Source organism: Anolis carolinensis, chromosome 1, assembly GCF_035594765.1.
Source record: "Anolis carolinensis isolate JA03-04 chromosome 1, rAnoCar3.1.pri, whole genome shotgun sequence".
Taxonomy (NCBI): domain Eukaryota; kingdom Metazoa; phylum Chordata; class Lepidosauria; order Squamata; family Dactyloidae; genus Anolis; species Anolis carolinensis.
Genome location: NC_085841.1, coordinates 250,684,870 through 250,704,545, shown reverse-complemented (window position 1 = coordinate 250,704,545; position 19,676 = coordinate 250,684,870). Strand labels below are relative to the sequence as shown.

At 41.8% G+C, this 19,676-nt stretch overlaps 1 protein-coding gene across 1 annotated transcript in view; it reads left to right on the top strand.

The window, feature by feature from the left end:
- Positions 1-5,429: 5,429 nt before the first annotated feature.
- Positions 5,430-19,676, top strand: part of adcy5 (adenylate cyclase 5) — a 296,120-nt gene continuing 281,873 nt past the window's right edge. The window contains exon 1 of the mRNA XM_062967408.1: positions 5,430-7,896. Within this exon, the coding sequence (XP_062823478.1) occupies positions 6,853-7,896 (1,044 nt within the window). The 5' untranslated portion in view covers positions 5,430-6,852. The remainder of the gene's footprint in view (positions 7,897-19,676) is intronic.

Below are 19,676 nucleotides of genomic sequence, written 5' to 3'. Positions count from 1 at the left end.
TCTGCATTGTGATTGTGTGTTCTATACTTTGCATTGCAGTTATGCATTGTGGCTGTCCATCCTATACTTTCCATTGTGATTCGTCGTCGTCTCACTCGTTCAGTCGTTTTCAGCTCTTCGTGACCTCATGGACCAGCCCACGCCAGAGCTCCCTGTCGGCTGTCACCGCCCCCAGTTCCTTCAAGGTCAACCCAGTCACTTCAAGGATACCGTCCATTCATCTCGCCCTTGGTCAGCCTCTCTTTCTTTTTCCTTCCATTTTCCCCAGCATCATGATCTTCTCCAAGCTTTCCTGTCTTCTCATGATGTAGCCAAAATACTTCAACTTTGCCTCTAATATCCTTCCCTCCAGTGAGCAGTCGGGCATTATTTCCTGGAGGATTGACTGGTTGGATCTTCTTGTGGTCCGAGGCACTCTCAGGATTTTCCTCCAGCACCAGAGTTCAAAAGCGTCTATCTTCCTTCGCTCAGCCTTCCTTATGGTCCAACTCTCGCAGCCATAGGTTACTATGGGGAATACCATTGCTTTCACTATGCGGACCTTCGTTGCCAGTGTGATGTCTCTGCTTTTCAGTATTTTATCGAGGTTGGCCATTGCTCTCCTAAGAAGTAAACGTCTTCTGATTTCCTGGCTGCAGTCTGCATCTGCAGTGATCTTCGCACCTAGAAATATAAAGTCTGTCACTGCCTCCACGTTTTCTCCCTCTATTGGCCAGTTGTCAATCAATCTGGTTGCCATGATCTTGGTTTTCTTGATGTTTAACTGCAGCCCGGCTTTTACACTTTCTTCTTTCACCTTGGTGATAAGGCTCCTCAGCTCTTCCTCACTTTCAGCCATCAGTGGTATCATCTGCATACCTAAGGGTGTTAATGTTTCTTCCCAAAATTTTAACTCCAGCCTTGGATTCGTCAAGCCCCGCAAGTCACATGATGTATTCTGTGTACAAGTTGAATAGGTAGGGCGATAGTATACAGCCCTGCCGTACTCCTTTCCCAATCTTGAACCAGTCTGTTGTTCTGTGGTGTGTTTTTACTGTGGCTACTTGGTCTTTATACAGATTTCTCAGGGGACAGACAAGGTGACTTGGTATCCCCATACCACCAAGCACATGCCACAGTTTGTTATGGTCCACACAGTCGAAGGCTTTAGAATAGTCAATAAAGCAGAAGTAGGTGTTTTTCTGAAACTCCCTGGCTTCCTCCATTATCCAGCGGATATTGTGATTATACATTGCAATTCTAGATCCAATGCTTTCCATTGGAGTTGTGGATTGTGTGTTGAACGGTGGCACTCGGTCACTGAGCAGTGTTGCTGTTCAGCATGGCATTGTGTAATGATGCTCTGCCATATGTTTGCATGTTGGTATTGTATGCTATGATAAGGGGGAGGCTATATTGAGGCCACCATGTGTCTGAAGAACTGCACCTGCAGGATATTCTTTGGCATTTTCTTTGCTAATCAGCTAGTTCAAGAAATATCAGGAAGATCTTTGGGGCTTCGTTGTAAATTGAAAAACCAGGCAATTGAATAATATTTACTGGATCAGATATAGTTGCTAATGGGTTAGGGCTATTAATGCAGAAATAGATTATGTGTTCTTGATGGAGCTATCTCTCACCTCCACTTCAACACACACACACATATTATGTATAATTCCAAGATAGTATTTGCCTCTTACAGGCTTGCCCAAGACATTTTGCTGCAGATGGCATCCTTTAAGAAGAGATGAGAAAGCACATTTTAGTACCCAAGGCTAGCCAACATATTTTGGTTTCATAAGGATTGCCAAGCCCTCCTTGGGACTGAACTTGTGACTATCTTCTGTGTGCAAAGCTTGTGCTGCAGTCCTTCCTTTACAATTACTGAACTTTATTTTAATGGTTTATTTTGCCAGCTAACCTACTTTATGTATTTTGATATCTTATCACAACTTTTAAAAAGCATGAGAAAAACAACTACAACAGTGTAAACAGCCAAAATGCCCTTGTGTACGTGAACTTTAGAATGAGTGTGTGTTTGAGCTTTCAAGTCACCTAATGGTGACCTCATAAATTTAATACGGTTTTCTTAGACAAGAAATTCACAGGTTAGTTTTGTTGGTCCCTTTCTATGAAATAGAACCTACGACACCTGATATTTTGGTGGTCTCCCATCTAAGCACTAACCAGGGCTGATCCTGCTTAGTTTCCAAGATCAGACAGGACCTTTAAAGTACATCTTTCTAATGTCCATGCTTACCTTCCATGTGGAACAGAAGCCTGGAAGCTAGTTCTGTATGCCTTAAAACCAAAGTATTTTAAAATTCTTATTATGAGTTGTGACATGACTAATTTGATCTATTTGATGCCATAATTTCACCACATCTGAGTGAGGGCAGTACTTACTGCCCTCACTCTGCCTGGAAAGGAATGCTTGGACCCTTTGATTATTGCCCTGACTCCCAATTCATGTTGTATATCCATCAGCTATTAGAATAAGTGCCAACATAATCAGTGTGTTTTGTAAGGGTTATATTTTTTTCTCTCCAGCCTAACGAGAAAATGGAAATGTGTCTTGTCCTGTTTCTAACATTTAGGGGTTAGCGAAGATGCCTACATAACTGAAACATCTCTATCCTTGTACAAGAAGAAAAGCATCTGTTTGTTGTACAGGAGGTGCTTTGATTGTGTTTTTCCTACATGGCAGGGGGATGGCCAGTGTTGTCTCTTGATTTGCAGAGGTGCAAATTATGGAGCTGAAAGAGTATCTGTTGCCATACTTACCTGCCTTAATATTCAGTTGAGGCCCAACCCTGGACATCTAAGCAATGCAAGGCAGATGGCAACAAGAAAGAGGGCTTTCTTCAGCAACAGCATACTATATATGGAATACCATCTCAGTAAAGTTTTGCCTGGCACATACTTTTATGGTCTTTTTGGTGCCAAGTGCAAGTGTTTTTATTCTTGCGGTCATTTGATAAACTGTTTTGATGTTTTTAACTGTTCTGCCCCTTTTCTTTCTCCTGATGATAAATTTTAATTTTGGTTTTCTGTGCTGAATTTTTTTAATTGCTGCCAGTTTTATCTTGGCTTAATGTTCTGCTTCATCAGTCATTGTTTTATGGCATTTAAAGTCTTTTATAGTTCCAACAGATTGTAAAGCACATATAAAGCTTTGGTTAGTGGGCAATTTAAAAGTGCATTAAATCAGTAGAGTAAATGAAGGCATTCTACAAAATAGGGCATGTGGACATTGTTTGCTGCTTGGGGGCTGAGCAGATTGAGGAAGAAGCCCTTTGGAGGAGCTTCAGACTGGAAATACAGATCTGTTCTTAGCACAAACTCTTTTTCTTGTGGACATGGATGGTTACTGCTGAGGACATCCAGAATATTCAGAAAGCATACAGCTCAGTTAAAGACATGTAACAGAAAAATTCAGACAAACTGAAGGTTAGATATATACAATCTGCCATCGTTCATACTGATACAGATCAACAGATCACAACCACTGAGTCAAGAAAATAGCCCACTGTGTCTTCATCAAAAGCTTATGCAAACAGGAAGATATTTAGCTGCTTTTTAAAAGATGCCAAGGAAGGGGCTGTTTTAACCTCCTTGGAGAGGGATTTCCAAAGAGTTGGAACGGTCACCGAGAAGACCCTCTCTCTTGTCGTTGCCAACTGCATTTGTGATGGTGGCGGCAACAAGAGGAGAATCTTGCTAGAAGATCTTAACATTCAGGCAGGTTGGTATGAGGAAATGCACTCAGACAGGTAAGAACCATTTAGGGCAGTGGTTCCCAACCTATGGGTCATGAACCATCAGTGGTCCACAAGAACTAAAAATATGGTCCGCAGCCTCACCGTTATTATTACAGATAATAACAGCCCAACCAAAAAAATTGTTTTCTTGCTGTCTTTGTTTTTAGGCCTGTTCCTGGGGTTATTTGGGGGTGCTGATTCAGGAAATAGCAGTGGATAGATCACATCAGCTCTAGATTATTAAATACGGTTTTCTGTTGGCGAGCAGATGGCGACTACTAGATGGCATATGTTCTGTATCAGAAACTAGAGCTGATGTGGTCTATCCAATGCAATTTTGTGAATCAGCACCCCAGATAACCAAACCGAATCCAGTTGGCCAGAAACTGATTCATAACCCATTTGGTACTAATGTTGGAGAGAGGTCCCTGGTTAAAAAAAGATATGGAACCACTGGTTTAGGGAACACAGGGGGAAATGGTTTTCCTCCTTCAACCCATCCTCTACCCCCATAAAATGAACCAACATTCTCTCTCTAGTGTCCTTTGTGGCCTCTGCCCAGATAATGAAACAGTACCCAAAGCCATTTCCCATCTTTTGTGTGTGAAGTCTTATTTTTTTGGCTTTCATACAGGGAAGAAAAGGTAGAGTGGAACTCTAAACACACACACGCACATGGTACATATCAGTGGTTCTCAACCTGTGGGCCGTGGGAACGAAAATTTGGTCCGCAAAGCACCTTCTTCTTTAATTTAATTTATTTTAGTTCTTCTATTTTCCGCAGACCATTGCATTGAATAGACCACATCAGTTCTAGATTATTAAATATGGTTTTCTGTAGGAGAGCAGATGGCGACTATTGGATGGCATATGTTCTGTATCAGAAACTAGAGCTGGTGTAGTCTATCCAATGCAATTTTCTTAATCAGCACCCCAAATAATCAAACTGAATCTAAAGTTGACCAAAAACTGACTCGTAACCCTTTTGGTACTAATGTTGGCGAGTGGACCCTGGCTAATTGGGCCCTGGTCGAAAATAGGTTGGGAACCACTGGTGTATGTATGTATGTATGTATGTATGTATGTATGTGTGTATGTGTGTATAGTGCGTGTGTGTAGACCAGGCATGGGCAAACCTGGGCCCTCCCTCCAGGTGTTTTGGACTTCAATTCCCACAATTCCTAATAGTCTCAGGCCACTTCCTTTTCCCCCTCAGCCGCTTATACCTGCTTTATAACCATCCTCATAATTCCACACGATGTACTATATCACCCTTGGAGAGGGTTAAAGATTCCCAGAGTAGACAAGTGTGGTGAGAAATGACGTCCTTTTACCATCCATTCCCGTCGGCCCCCCCATGAGTTAAAAATTTCCCTCACGCCTTTTCTTTTCCTTGCAGATGCCCGCTCCCGCCACAGCTTCCCCTTTTCCCCGCCTCCTCCTCCGCCTCCCTTCAGGCCGAGGGTTTTGTATTGGGCAAGAATCCTGTCAGCTTCTTGGAGCTGCCCAATGGCGCGAATTCGCCGGCCGAGGATTATCCAATCGCTTTCCAGACTGGAGAGGGGGGAGGAAGGGGGCGTGGTTTCCACCGAGCGAGCTAGGAGAAGAGGGTTGGTTGGTTGGTTTTTCGAAAGGGGCGGGCGAGGCTGCTTTTTTTTTTCCCCGCCGCAAGGTGAGCGGCGGAGCTAGAGCAGAACAGAGCAGGGCGCGCGGGAGCGGGGAGAGGAGGAGGAGGGACGTTAGTGAGGGCGAGCGCGCGCGATAGAGAGAGAGAGAGACAGAGAGGGCGAACGCGCGCGCCCGCCCGCACTTAGGGCCAGATGAGGCAGCTGCGGACGGCGCGTGAGCTTCGCGATTGCATTGAAAAGGGCGGCAATAGGAGCAGCAGCAGCATCCAAGGCGGCGCGCGCCCCGCGTGTGTGTGTATATATTGTGCCTTTCAAGCGAGCGAGCGCGCGCCTGCCTTTTCCTCACACACACGTTGCCTCGCTGCGTGAGGCTTCTCCGCGCTCTCCCTGCAGTGGAGAGGAGAGTCTGCGCCTCCTCCTTCCATCCTCTCCCTTCGCCCGCCTGCATAGAGGATGCTCTGAAGGTCCTCCCTGCCTCCCTCAGTCACTCACTCAACCGACCGGCGCATGCTTCCTCCGCCTTGAGGGGGCTCTCCCCAACCCCCAGCCATGCCCCCAGCGGCTTCCCGCGGCCTCAGCCTCCTCCTTCTCTACAGATGACCAAGAAATAGGCGGGTTGCTTCTCCCTCTCCCTCCCTCCTCCCTGAGACAGACAACCCCCGACGGAGGAGGATGCCGGGGCAAAAGGGAGAGCAGCCCCGTCGGAGGAGGGTGGGCAGCGCGGCCCCCGCGAGCCCCTTCTGACCCCCAGGGGAGAGAGAGGAGGATGCGGCTGGTGCCCGAGCTGCCTTCCCGCTCGGCTTGAGGCGCCGCGTTACCTCCTCCTCTGCGCTCCTCATGCGCCCGCCCGGGTCTTGGATATGGGAGCCCTCGGGGGCCCGGAGGCAGCCTGGTTCTCAAGGGCGGGCAGCGGCTCGGCCTGGAGCGGCAGCTGCTGTTGCTGTTGCTGACATCGTGGAGGAGGAAGAAGGACCGCGCTCTCCCCTCCCCGGCGCCCTCCTTGACTGACTGACTTTATTTTCGTGTCAGGAGCGACATGAGAAACTACAAGTCGCTTCTGATGTGAGAGAATTGGCCGTCTGCAAGGTTGTTGCCCGGTTGTTTTGATGTTTTGCCGTCCTTGTGGGAGACTTCTCTCATGTCCCCGCATGGGGAGCTGGAGCTGACAGAGGGAGCTCACCCGCTCTCCCCAGATTCGAACCGCACAAGGGTCTAACCCATTGCGCCACCGCTGGCTCCTGACTGACTGACTGGCAGATACACAGAGGGATTGGTTTCCAAGGAGCTGGATATTCCTTGATCTCTGGGAACTTTGTTTTGCTTGGACTGACTCCTCAAAAGTTCTGGAAACCCTATCCTCCCCTGAGAGACTGGCAGCAGCTTTGGAGATTGGTCCTCCTGAGGCCATGAGTCGCATTCCTCCTCCTGGTGCTTCCGCCTGCTCCTTGCTTTGAGGCACAATCCCTCCCCCTTGGTGTTGGGGCATGTCCCGCTCCAATAGCGTGAGCCCTCCGGGGTTTGGTGCCTCTACTGCTGCTGCCGCTGCTGCTCTGTCCAGAGGTGGAGGTGGAGGAGAGCAGCACCGCTCTGCCTGGGGGGAGGCCGCCTCTGCCTCTGCCGAGTCCAGGGCCAATGGCTACTCCTACCCACTCCCTTCCAGGGCCTCCTCGCTCAGGAGGTCTTCCCCCATGGCAAGCAGGTGGAGGAGCGAGGAAGACTATGAGCTCCCAGGCGGAGGAAGCAGGAACCCCCACGGGGTGAGTGGCTGCAGGATGCTGAGCTTCAGGTCCAAATCCGCCTGGCAGGACCACCACGGAGGCCTTGACAAGGGCCAGCCGCCCTCACTGGGCACCAGCCCCAGGCGTTACGGCGCGGAGCAAGGCGAGGTGCGCCCACGCTCTGTAGAGCTTGGCCTGGAGGAGAAGCGCATCAAGGCCAAGATCGAGGAGCTGGAGGAGGAGGAGGAGCGGCTGGAGGACGAGAGGAGGTCCCAGAGGGTCTTCTCCCTGGGCCGCTGCTGCGCTGCCCTGCTGCAGGTCTTCAGGTCCAAGAAGTTCCAGTCAGAGAAGCTGGAGCACCTCTACCAGCGCTACTTCTTTCGCCTCAATCAGAGCAGCCTGACCATGCTGATGGCCGTGCTGGTCCTGGTCTGCCTGGTAATGCTGCTCTTCCACACAGTCCATGGCCGCTACCAGGTGCCCTACGTGGTGGTGCTGTCCCTGGCCATCCTCCTTATGGTGGCCCTGGGCGCCGTCTGCAACCGCAACGACTTCCACCAGGACCACATGTGGCTCATGTGCTACTCCGTCATCCTCGTGGTGTTTGCCGTGCAAGTGGTCGGCTGCTTGCTGATGCAGCCCCGGAGTGCCTCTGAAGGCATTTGGTGGACTATCTTTTTCATCTACAGCATATACACCTTGCTGCCGGTCAGGATGAGGGCTGCTGTCATCAGCGGCATGGTACTGTCTGCCATCCACCTGGCCATTTCTCTCAAAATCAATGCAGAAGACAAGTTTTTACTGAAACAGGTAAGGCTGAGGTATTGGATGTTTTGGAGGCCTTTGGCTGCTAAGAATTTGGGATTATTTTTGTTGTGCAAAATTGGAACACTACTTTCTCGGGAGTTGTGCAGCTGCCTTGTAGTGTTGCAAGTGTGACATGTGTGCATGGTTTATAGATGGCCCTAAAGCAGATATGGGCAAACTTCAACCCTCCAGGTGTTTTGGACTTCAACTCCCACAATTCCTAACAGCTGGTAGGTATTGTTGAAGGCTTTCATTGCTGGAATCATGGGTTGCTGTGAATTTTCTGGGCTGTGTGACCATGTTCCAGAAGCATTCTCTCCTGATGTCTCGTCTGCATCTATGGTAGGCATCCTCAGAGGTTATGAGCTTTGTTGGAAACTAGGCAAGAGGGGTTTATATAGCAGGGTTTCCTAACCTGGTGAAAGTCCAGGGTAGGAGAAAACTCTTGTCTGTTGGAGGCAAGTGTTAATGTAGCAATTGGCCACCTTGATCAGCATTTAATGGCCTTGCAGATTCAAGGTCTGGCTGCTTACTGACTAGGGGAATCCTTTGCTAGGAGGTGTTAGCTGGCTCTGATTGTTTTCTGTCTGAAATTCTCCTTTTTCTGAGTGTTATTCTTTATTTACTGTCCTGATTTTAGAGATTTTTTAAAATACTGGTAGTTGGATTTTGTTAATGTTCATGGTTGCTTCCAACAGACAAGAGTTCTTTCTCCCACTCTGGACTTTTCACAGATCTATAAACCTCTCTTGCCTAGTTTTCAACAGACCTCACAACTTCTGACAACGCTTGCCATAGATGCGGGCAAAACATCAGGAGAGAATGCTTCTGGAACATGGCCATACAGCCCGGAAAATTGATAGCAACCCAGCCGGTAGGCTGTTAGGAATTGTGGGAGTTGAAGTCCAAAACATCTGGAGGACCAAAGTTTGGCCATGCCTGCCCTAAAGCATGGAAATGTGGTTCGAGTAGTTACCGTTTAGTTATAGATGCTGCTTTCAGTCATGTCTTGGCATTGATTAATGTCACTTGTCTCAATGTGAGGAAGAGTGAACATAAATAAATTATTAATTGTTACCAGGTCACAGCCCTGATCAATTTAGAATTCATGTTTAATGCACTCAGGTATAACACACACCAGAAGAAGTGGGATATGGATTTGACTGGAAAACCAAGAGCTTCCTAATCCTACATATACATTTGGTGTTGAGAAGTGAAAATGACTGGCAAAAGTATATTTGCTAATTAGCACGGGTAGTGTAAAGGCAGGATTACAATTTCCATCCTTATGCTAGCATCAAAACTGGTTTTCAGTTCTGCAGTTGCCAAGTAATTACAACTTCACTCAGCCTGTACTAGCTGTTGCTGCTTTTTTTTCTTTTTGCAATCAAGCAGCTGTACAGCTACTAGTGGAACAATGCTAACTCTTGTGTCCCCCCTAACCCTATATATAGAAATGCTTGTAGCAAAAAAAACCCCCCTCAAACCTGTACTGTAATGCACACATTGTAAAAAAATAATTTAAAGGTGGGAGAGAGGGTTTTTTATACAATAAACATATGATTTCTATTTTTGCAGTGCTTAGAGGTTTCTTCTTACTCTATTCCATAGAAAAGATGTTCCTCGTTCCCTTATTTCCAGATAGGAAAACCTTACTTTTTGTTTTGCAAAAACAGTAGCTCTACCTATGGATATGTTATCGGGATTGCTTATAGTTCCAGAGACACTTTTGTCCTTTCAAACACTGCTGTTTCCCCTTTAAATGCTGCTTGCCATCCTATTCATCATATTAACTTCAGGAAGGCAAGGAATTCACCTGTTGAAGCACTATCTCCCCAAATAACGGCAAAAGAAAATGGAAGAGCATAATTAAAGCGAATATAAGTTGCAGTGTATGTAGTTTCCTTTAATGTTACACCACAACTTTGATTACTAGCACTTGCATATATTGTGGTATTTAGTTGCCTGGGTACACAATAGTCAAGCATTGTGTACCCAAGCAATTGTGGATATTTCCTAAAATATGACCATTATTACATATTATGATCTGTTTAAATTACCTATTTCTTGTGACTTCTTCAAAAGACTCGGAAAATTTGAAATAGTTGATTTACAGTAGAGTCTCACTTACCCAAGCTAAACGGGCCGGCAGAACCTTGGATAAGCGAATATCTTGGATAATAAGGAGGGATTAAGGAAAAGCCTATTAAACATCAAATTAGGTTATGATTTTACAAATTAAGCACCAAAACATCATGTTATACAACAAATTTGACAGAAAAGGTAGTTCAATATGCAGTAATGTTATGTTGTAATTACTGTATTTACGAATTTAGCACCAAAATATCACGATATAGTGAAAACATTGACTACAAATATGGTTTGGATAATCCAGAGGCTTGGATAAGCGAGGCTTGGATAAGTGAGATTCTACTGTATACGTATTTTGACTAAACCGATTCATGAAATAATCGTATTTGGTTGGAACACTCTGCCCCACTTGTTTCTGATCTGGAAGTTTAGAAGCTCCTAGTGCTATAAGGACTGGAGTGGTTGTACATATAGCTTTATTTTATCCTTAGGAATTGGTGGGTTCAGCAATGTTGAGTGTGCGGGAATATCCCTTTAGTAGATCATGCTATCTCTCTGGCACCTAAAGAAAATTAAAACTGCATTTGACCAAGTAAGCATGTTAAGTACACTCTTATATTTTCTCCCATTTCTACATCTAATTTGAGAAAAAATCCATTTTAGATCATTTATTGATTTTGAATGGACACTAACAGACTTCTTAAGAGGTGCATGGCTGTGAGCCAAAGCAAATTCTTAGTGCAAATCTTGCTTTAGTTACAAATACATTATGAGATCTCTAAGTCAGGGGTTGTTCTCTTATCTTCAGCTTCTTGTCCAATAGCAGTTTGAGAATTACTTTTTATATGCCTTTTGAGTGAGATCAGATAAGTGAGCCTTGGTGTATATGCTACCCCCTCATGTGCTTTGACTCATTTATTCATTTTTCCCATTTAGTGCAAACCATGGTTGTCGTTTTCAAGTGACACTTGGATTGATCAATGATAATTTTTATTTGCTCTGAACTGGGCTGGAAACCATGGTTAGGCGGATGGAGTGTCAGACTAGGTTAATACTAAAAAGAATTAAATACGTGAAACGTATGAGTAGAAGTTGGAATTAATTAGAGAAAAATCAAAGAATCATTCATTTTAAATAGATTCGTCACTGACGTCAAATCATTATTTAAATTATGTTTGAAGAAGCCTAAAATATATAATGTGCCCGAAACACGCTTATGTATTCTTGTTTAGCTTGCTCACTAGAAAAGACTATAATGCCTGGTAAAGTGGAGGGCAGATGGGTCGCTTAAAGAGGAGTCTGCAAAACTTGAGCAGGGCTGTTAAGAATAAGGTAACTTGGAAATCTCTGATTCATAGGGTCACGATAAATCGAAGTTAACTTGAAAGCAGTTATCAACAGTAGTATCTTACAGCTTCTAATTATAAACACATCAGCTATGTGCTCAATTATTTGCTAAACTCCTGTTTTTATGTAGTTCAAATTATCAGAACTATTTCTTCTCATAATCTTCAAATCTTAAACCTTGTGTTTTAGACTTGAAAAGTCAATACCTGATTATCTAATCTGTTGTGTTTCAGGGTAAAGGCAAGATCATAAGGTTCAGAGCCATCTGATGCTAAAATCCGTATTGGTAATTGTCTTGCAACTGTTGACAGGCCTTTTGTTATCTACGTTGTAGTTTGTTACCATGGAGATCTAATTTTTCTTTAATTGCCTGATTACTGTATATACATTCTTTGGTTTGTTTCTGTATTTGTGTGTTTTAAAGCTTGAAGATGGATAAAGACCACGTAAATCAAATTATGTTCATTCTTTTTGACTTCTTGTTGAGAGTGTGTATTGATGATAATCAATAGTAGAAATGGTGACGGAGGCTGCAGTTCTTCACACACTTAGTTGGGATGAACTCACATTACACAATTTGTAGCCTGCTTCTGAGTAGCCATGTAGAAAATTGCATTATGTGGGACTTGGGTGTGATTTTATTAAAATTGGTAATTATATCTAGAGCTATTTTTTCCCCTTCTTCTTTTAAAGCATTCCAATCAATTTACTGTATATTAAATGAAAAATGTGTTTCTGTGTAAGAAATGATTTATTTAGTATCAAGAATGGTTACATTTCAGTATGTTTTATTCTTTAAATACTTACCGCCTCTCAAGATATGAAGACGTTGTTGTAAGAATAAGTGTGCATGAATTCATACAAATGTGCTTAGCCCTATGAAGTCTCCTGGCATTAGTCTTATCAAAACTTTTCTGGCTTCCCTCAAAGTTCCTCCCTTATATTTACTGAGGGAAGAGCCACCCAAGTTCACCTCAGTATTTATTTTAGATGAAATTTCAGTGGCACCCTAAACATTCCATCTTGTTTTGCTTTTTAGTTATTTCTCATATCTACTGATCCAAAAGGGATTCCAGCTGCTTCTGTGGTGCAGGCCTATGGCTTCTTATGCTCTCTAGTATTGTCAGTTCTTTTTGTGACAATATTATTTTTAGCTCAGTTCTAAAATTATCTTGGCGTGTATCTTGAAAGATAAGAAAGGACCGTTTGCTGAAAAATAGAAGATGTATGTCCCAAAGTTCTGTTTGCATGCATAAAATATATACAGAATAATTCCAGCGACTCTGTCATGTGGCTCTGTTCCATTCTGGAATCTCCATCAGCTTAGTATTATCTGACAGAGTCATGGACAAAGTAATTACACTGTTCCCCTTCCCTCCCCTGGCCCCTTTTCTTTCTCAGACCTCTGATAACATAGTTTGGAAACAGCTGCACCATCATGTGCTTCTGCTTTGTAGCTCTTCTCTGATCCAAGCTAGGCTCCCAGCTGTTTAGAGGTTTTACCAATGTGGGTGTTACAACAATGTACTCTTTCAGTTCTTGCTCTCCTTGATATGTGAGGGCAAGATACATGTGGTGCCTCTCCTCTTCCCAAGCATTCAGGAATTAAACGTGTGATTCAGTAGTGTTTTGCCTAACTGGAATATGGATCTTTGAATAGCTCTCCTTAGGATGGACAGAAGTGTCTGTCTATGCATGTAGTATATCCCACAAGTTTAAAAAATGCTGGAATAAAAAAATTGTCTGTTTGAATGAAACATTTTTTATTTTTTCTAAGAAAATATAACATTTTATATTGTCTTAGTATAACCTGCTTAGGCTGTAGCATGGTTGTGTTTTATATTATTTTCTTAGTATAACCCACTTTGGCTGTAGCATGTTGCACTGAGTCCAGCTATAGCAGGCATGAGCAAACTTTGGCCCTACAGGTGTTTTGGACTTCAACTCCCACAATTTTTTAACAGTTGGTAAGCTGATTGGGATTTCTGCGAGTTGAAGTCCAAAACACCTAGAGGGAGGACCCGAGCTATAGGAAAGTAACTGGATACCTGCTCTCCACTGACCAGAAAATTGCCAGATTTCATGATGGGACTATAGCTAAAAATGTCCAGTGGTGGGATTTGTATTGTTCCAAAATTGGTTATAAAGTTCAAATTCGCTAATGATCAAAAAAGTGAGTTGTGATGGCAAACATCTGACTTGCACCATTGTGGTTCACCAGCACCATGGCAGTCAGTGGAAAATGTTGTGGAAGCAATAAAGGTGTAGTATGCAGCCTGCACCTTTACTGGATTGTTTATCCCATAGTATCCCATAGGTCTTTTCTGTTTGGGGGCAAGAATCACCTGCACAGCCAGAGAAGCATAACCTGGTTTGTGATTCAGCCCAGTATTCTGAGAGCCAGTGTGATGTAGTGGTTTGAGCATTAGACTCTTGACGAATAGGATTTATATCCCCACTTGTTCATGGAAAGCACCTTGGGCAAGTCACATTCTCTCCCACCCTTAGAGGAAGGCAAAAGCAAACCTTGTCTGAAAAATCTTGCCAAAACGAACAAGCAAACAAACAAACCACGCACAACAGCAGCAGTATAAAAACATGACTGGTTGGTGGTAGGAAAAAAATAACAGCAGTGGGGGCAGTTTTTAGCCCTTTGGTATGCTATGCATCCCAGAAGTCAAGACCAGATGTCTCTTCTAGTTGGGATTTCAAGTTCTAATAAGGCATCTTTGTTTTTGACTGTATGTGTGAACTGGAGTAAACAGTCACCCCAAGACCAATTGAGAGGGGCAAGGACATTACCTGGAAGATTAAAGAAAAACTACACATGCTTTTGCTGGGATTGTAAAGGCTTGTGAAATTGTATTTTCCCCAGTTCAGGGGTAGGGGATATATGCTACCTGATTATAATGTGCATTTTCATCAAGTAGTGACACCTAGAAATTGATTTTCAGGTACAGAGTCTTAACTGAATGCTTAGTGTTATATATATACATCAGTCTCTCCTGCCCTTCCTTCTTTTTCTCAAGTGGGAAATTGACCTCTTTTTAAAGACTGGTTTATTGGAACCCTACAGCACATCCAAATATATTTTCATGTATAATATTCTGTACTGCATGTTGTATTTAACACTTGAAAATACATGACTGAAATGTATGGAGTTATCTGTTGAGGCCTCAGGCTTTTCTATTTCTCCCTGTAATTTTATTTTCTTTCTTTTTGAGTTCTACTCAAAGTAGCAAGTGTTTACTTCTTGTGAGCATTTGGAGTTTTTCCTCTTCTCTTCTGCATGAGCCTGCATGACCTCCAAATCTGTTTTGGAAATTTTCCAAACCCTCTGGAGCAATTCTGGAGACATGCAGTGAGTGATTTTTGTTCCTCCACCAGTTTAGCTGTAGTCCATTTACTCTTCAAAATGGTAGCCTTTGGATGAGTTTTCCTTTCAAACATTTTCTACAGTGTCTAGTGTTCAAACACAAATAACAGCTGTTGTCATAAGCATAGCATCTAAAGGTATTGAAGTCTTCAGGGTCTTGCTGTTCTTTATTTATTTATTTATTTATTTAATTTATATACCGCTCTTCTCCCCCAGGGGGACCCAGAGCGGTCTTACATAATGGCAAGATTAATGCCACATATAATACAAAATATAGTAAAACAAACAATCGTAAAAACACACTTAAAAACCAATATCATACCCCATTTAAAACAGTAAAGCACTGTGTGGCCATTACAACAGGGCCAGTAGCATTGGGCCAAAAGTCAGAGCCAGTCTGTATTCAATTACACATTAATCCAGCGAATACATCAGATTATATCGACCGTATCTTAGGATGGGCCAAAAGCTTGGTCCCACATCAAGGTCTTCAGCTGCTTCCTAAAAGACATGAGTGAGGGGGCTTCCCTAATCTCCCTTGGCAAGGAGTTTCACAGCCGCGGAGCCACCACCGAAAAAGCCCTGTCCCTCGTTCCAGCCAAATGCACCTGTGACGGCGGTGGGACCGAGAGCAGGGCCTCACTGGAAGATCTTAATCTGCGGGGCGGCTCATAGGGGGAGATACGTTCGGAGAGGTAAGTTGGATCAGAGCCGTTTAAGGTTTTGTAGGCCAAAGCCAGCACTTTAAATTATGGTACTTAATGAGTACCATATTTTGCACTCTGATGAAATCTTATACACATTTACAGTAGCCCCATGGGACATAACTCTACAATCAGTTTTTTGGGCCTATATCTGAAACTGTGTTCCTGTGTGGCAAAGAGTTGCATTAGATGACCTTGTGGTCTCTGTGATTCTAAGCAGAACTACAGTGAACTGTAACCATTGTAAGGCTAGAAGAGTGAAGGCAGAGAAGACAAAACTGTTTGGTGCATCTTAACAAAAATGGAATGTGAACTTTTGCCACCCGGTCATTAGTTAAACAGGTTAAGCCAACAACAGGATACCATTTGCCTTCTTATTTTACTTGGTAAATTGGGAGTGACTCAAATCTTGTTATCTCTTGTACCCTGTCTGGTTCTTCTTATAAAGCTTGAACATCTGTGGAATGTTATTTTTATTCTTCCCTTGGTCAGCTCATCAGCAACTTCTTGAGTGCTTGCCATTAACTGTACTTGGCATGCTATTAACAACTACATATTGGAGATTTTATCTGGTCACTACAAAATGGACCTATTATCAAACAGGGTTTTTTTTAAAGGAATAACAATGTACTAAACTATTCACCATCATCTAAGACTCCAGGCAACACCAGCCATGTTCCATAGTGTTCAGTATCTGCCATCAGCACTCATCTGTATGGAATTTTCAATTGTGAAGTGGAAGTTTGTTTCACTCTGGGACAGATTGATTTTCCCCAATTCTGATTCAGATTTGACTTGCTTTTGTATCACATATTTCTTGAACACTAAAATATATTATTATGATTTAAAGTACATCTGCAGTGTAGCCTGACACCATTTTAATTGTCATAGTTCAGTGCTATGGAATCATGGGAGTTGTAGTTTCACTAGGTTGTTAACCTTTTCTGTCAAAGCAATTTGTGCTTCACCACAATACAAATCTCAGGATTTCATAGCATTCAGCCATGGCAATTGAGTCTTGGCAATTAAAGTGGTGTCAATCTGCATTCATTCTATGTGTAGAGTTACCCATAGTGGAAGAGTTTACATCTAGGATGATATAATTTGTATATGTTTAAAAAAAAACTTCCCTTTGATTAATTTAATAGTAATAAGTCATATACCCATTACCTTGTGTTAATTTGTGAATAATGCACAAGTATATCTTTTAAAACTAATTTTTGTTTGTCTTATATACATTCTTTGGAGCTAATTTTTCACAGTGCTCAGTTTTTTATGAATACAAATTTAGTTAGCATGTTTGTGATTAAATGTATTTTTATCTTTATTTCTTAAGGGAAGTCAAGAAAAATAGTATTTTATATTTGTAAAAAGTTAAAACTCTTATTTAAATAAAATATAGGATTTAAAAGAAGAAATATATATTTAATCTACCTTGATTTGGCCATTTGTTCTTACTTTGCTGTTCAGTGCTCAAATGCCTCTGTGCATTTTCATAGGTGACTGAATATATTTTCTTTTCTTTTTTTCAAGTCTTTTTTATTAAGTTTTGACATATTAGTGTACATATATACATAAAGATTGTGCACACAGATATACTAGGGAAAGGAAAACATACAAGGAGAAAAGAAGAAAAGAGAAAAAAAAAGAGAGAGAAAAAAGAAAAAAAACCCAACAAGAATAACAAATACATTGAATCACAAAACAAGTTTAAAAAATCGGTGGTTTGACTTTCACATCTCTGGCGAAATGGATCTATCTTTCTCTAATGGTTGGTTATTTCATCTGTGGCCACACTCGTTTCTTCCTTCTCAGTTTCTGCTGTTCATTCTCTTCTTCCTCCTTTCGGTGGGGGTTTCAGTCTGTTCTTACTTCAGATATAGTGTTCAGTTTTTACATTGGACTTGAATAATTCAATTCCCTATTACGTATTTTTAAATTCCAGGTATTTTTCTATCTGTTGCCAATTTGTCTCTTTTCTTGGCCTGCCCTGAGTTTTTGCTATAATGTAAGTTAATCTGTCCATATTTTTTATTTCGGCAACTTTAATAAGCCAGTCTTCTTTCTTGGGGGTTTCTTTTTGTTTCCAAAGTTTGGCATAGGTCATTCTTGCAGCGGTAGTTAAATACGTCATTAGTTTCTCTTCATTCTGGTCTTGAGATTCTGTAAAGATTCCTAATAGATACAGTTCTGGGAGCTTTTTTAATTTTCTATTTAACATTTTTTGTATTATCTCGTGTACCCTAGTCCAATACTCTTTAGCTTTTTTACATTCCCACCATATGTGGTGGAATGTCCCTTCTTTTTTATCGCATTTCCAGCATTTGTAATTATTAGTTTTATTAATCCTTCCTAGTTTTTTAGGGGTGATGTACCACCTATAGAACATCTTCATCCAGTTCTCCTTTAATTGATACGCATATGTGAATTTTAATTTCCTGCCCCAACAAGCCTCCCATTCCTCCATTAGGATAGGCCTTCCTATATCTTTGGACCATTTGGTCATATTACTTTTCACTAGTTCCATCTCTGTGTTCCATTCTAATAGAATTTTATATATTTTTGAAATTAGTCGGCCTTCTGAAAATAATATTTTATCCCATAGATTGTTTTTCCCCATGAAGCCCTTTACTTTATCTTTTTTGTAATATTCCCTTAGTTGGCCGAATTGTAACCATGTGATGTTAAGTTGTTCTTCTTTTAGTTCTTGCTGAGATTTTAGTATAGGCTCCTGTCCTTGCCACTTTATTAAATCTGCATATTTGGGGCATTGTGACCATCCTAAAAGTCTCCTTTGGACTGCCTCCATGGGCGAAATCCAAGTCGGAGTTTTACTATACATTCTTAATTTATACTTATTCCATCTCATCTCCATCTTTCTTGGAGTGGTGATGACATCTTATGTCATCTCATCTCCATCTTTCTTGGAGTGGTTGCACCATAAATAGGCAATTCAAATGTCCCGTGAAGGTCAAAAGATCTAGTTTTGGCATTTGAGGTCTGAATAGAAAAGGTCTTTGCCTACTGGTAGAAAAAAAGGGAGATAGCATAGTCTCTATCTGTAAAGAGCATTGTTTGTGTGCACAGTTTGAGCCCATAGATTTGTTCTCTCTGTGTGTTACTGAAGGCCACTCATATGTTGCTTATAAATCATCTTATAAAACTCATTTTAAATACCATGTTGGATGTTGTTTAGCAGTATTCTAAGAAGTAACTACAATTCTGTCTTTTTATATTTCCTCTTTGTATTTGAATACTTTATAATAGTATTGAGATGAAATATCCTCCTCTTCCTCCTGAGGAAACAAGAATGTGGAATGGTATTGGTGTGCGTGCTTATTTTTCTTTGACTTATTGATAGAACTCATTCCAAATAAAACATTAAAATGCACCAGGGAAATCACTGTGTTGGTCTATAGAGGTATTTCTATTGAACTGTTGATCAATACTAACTGGTGCCTGATGTGGAATTTCACAACCTCTGCATCGGATAATCTGCATAGCCATTTATCTCTCTCATCCCCCACCACAGTAGTGTGAACTATACTTTATTCTGAGGAAGTAGTAATAAAGCTGAACCTGTGACAATACCTCTATGTTTATCTTTCAAATAACTGGTCAAAAGTTCACTGCTTGTACAGTTGTATTCTGTACAGAAATTACTAGCTTTTGTATATTTTTAGCTCCATGAATGTGTGCATCAAAAGACTAATCGTCTTTTAAAATGTTTAGTTTGGTGTAGGTCTGCATTTGTATATTAGGTAAATATGAAGTTACAGTTTAACAGAACTGCATGAAGTGACACAAATCTTTCAGATTTTTATACTGATCAGTTATTCACTGAAGTGTGACCCCCAATAAATCTGCTTATCAAAGGTAGTTTCCTTGGATTCAGAACCTTCTCTGAGGCTATTCTTTTTGGTATTTATGCAGTAGCAAGAACTCATATATTAGTATATGTCATATGCCATGAAGATATTGTCTATGATCTCTAATGGATTGAAATTTTGCAAATATAAATAATTTACGGTAAGCCATTTCTCTTTCTAGTCTGTCTTTGTAAATTCCTTGTTCAAAAACTGTAACCAGTAATTCCTCTTCTGTATATCCCGGGAGTTTGGAATATTCTGCCATTGGCTTTGAAGTTTTGCTGCTTCTAATGTCTAATTTGTGTCCATTTATGCTCTTGTCCAATGTAGAGGAGTATTGCTGTGTATAGGATGGCATACATCAAGTTTCAAGGAAGAACAAGTGAATTAACATGT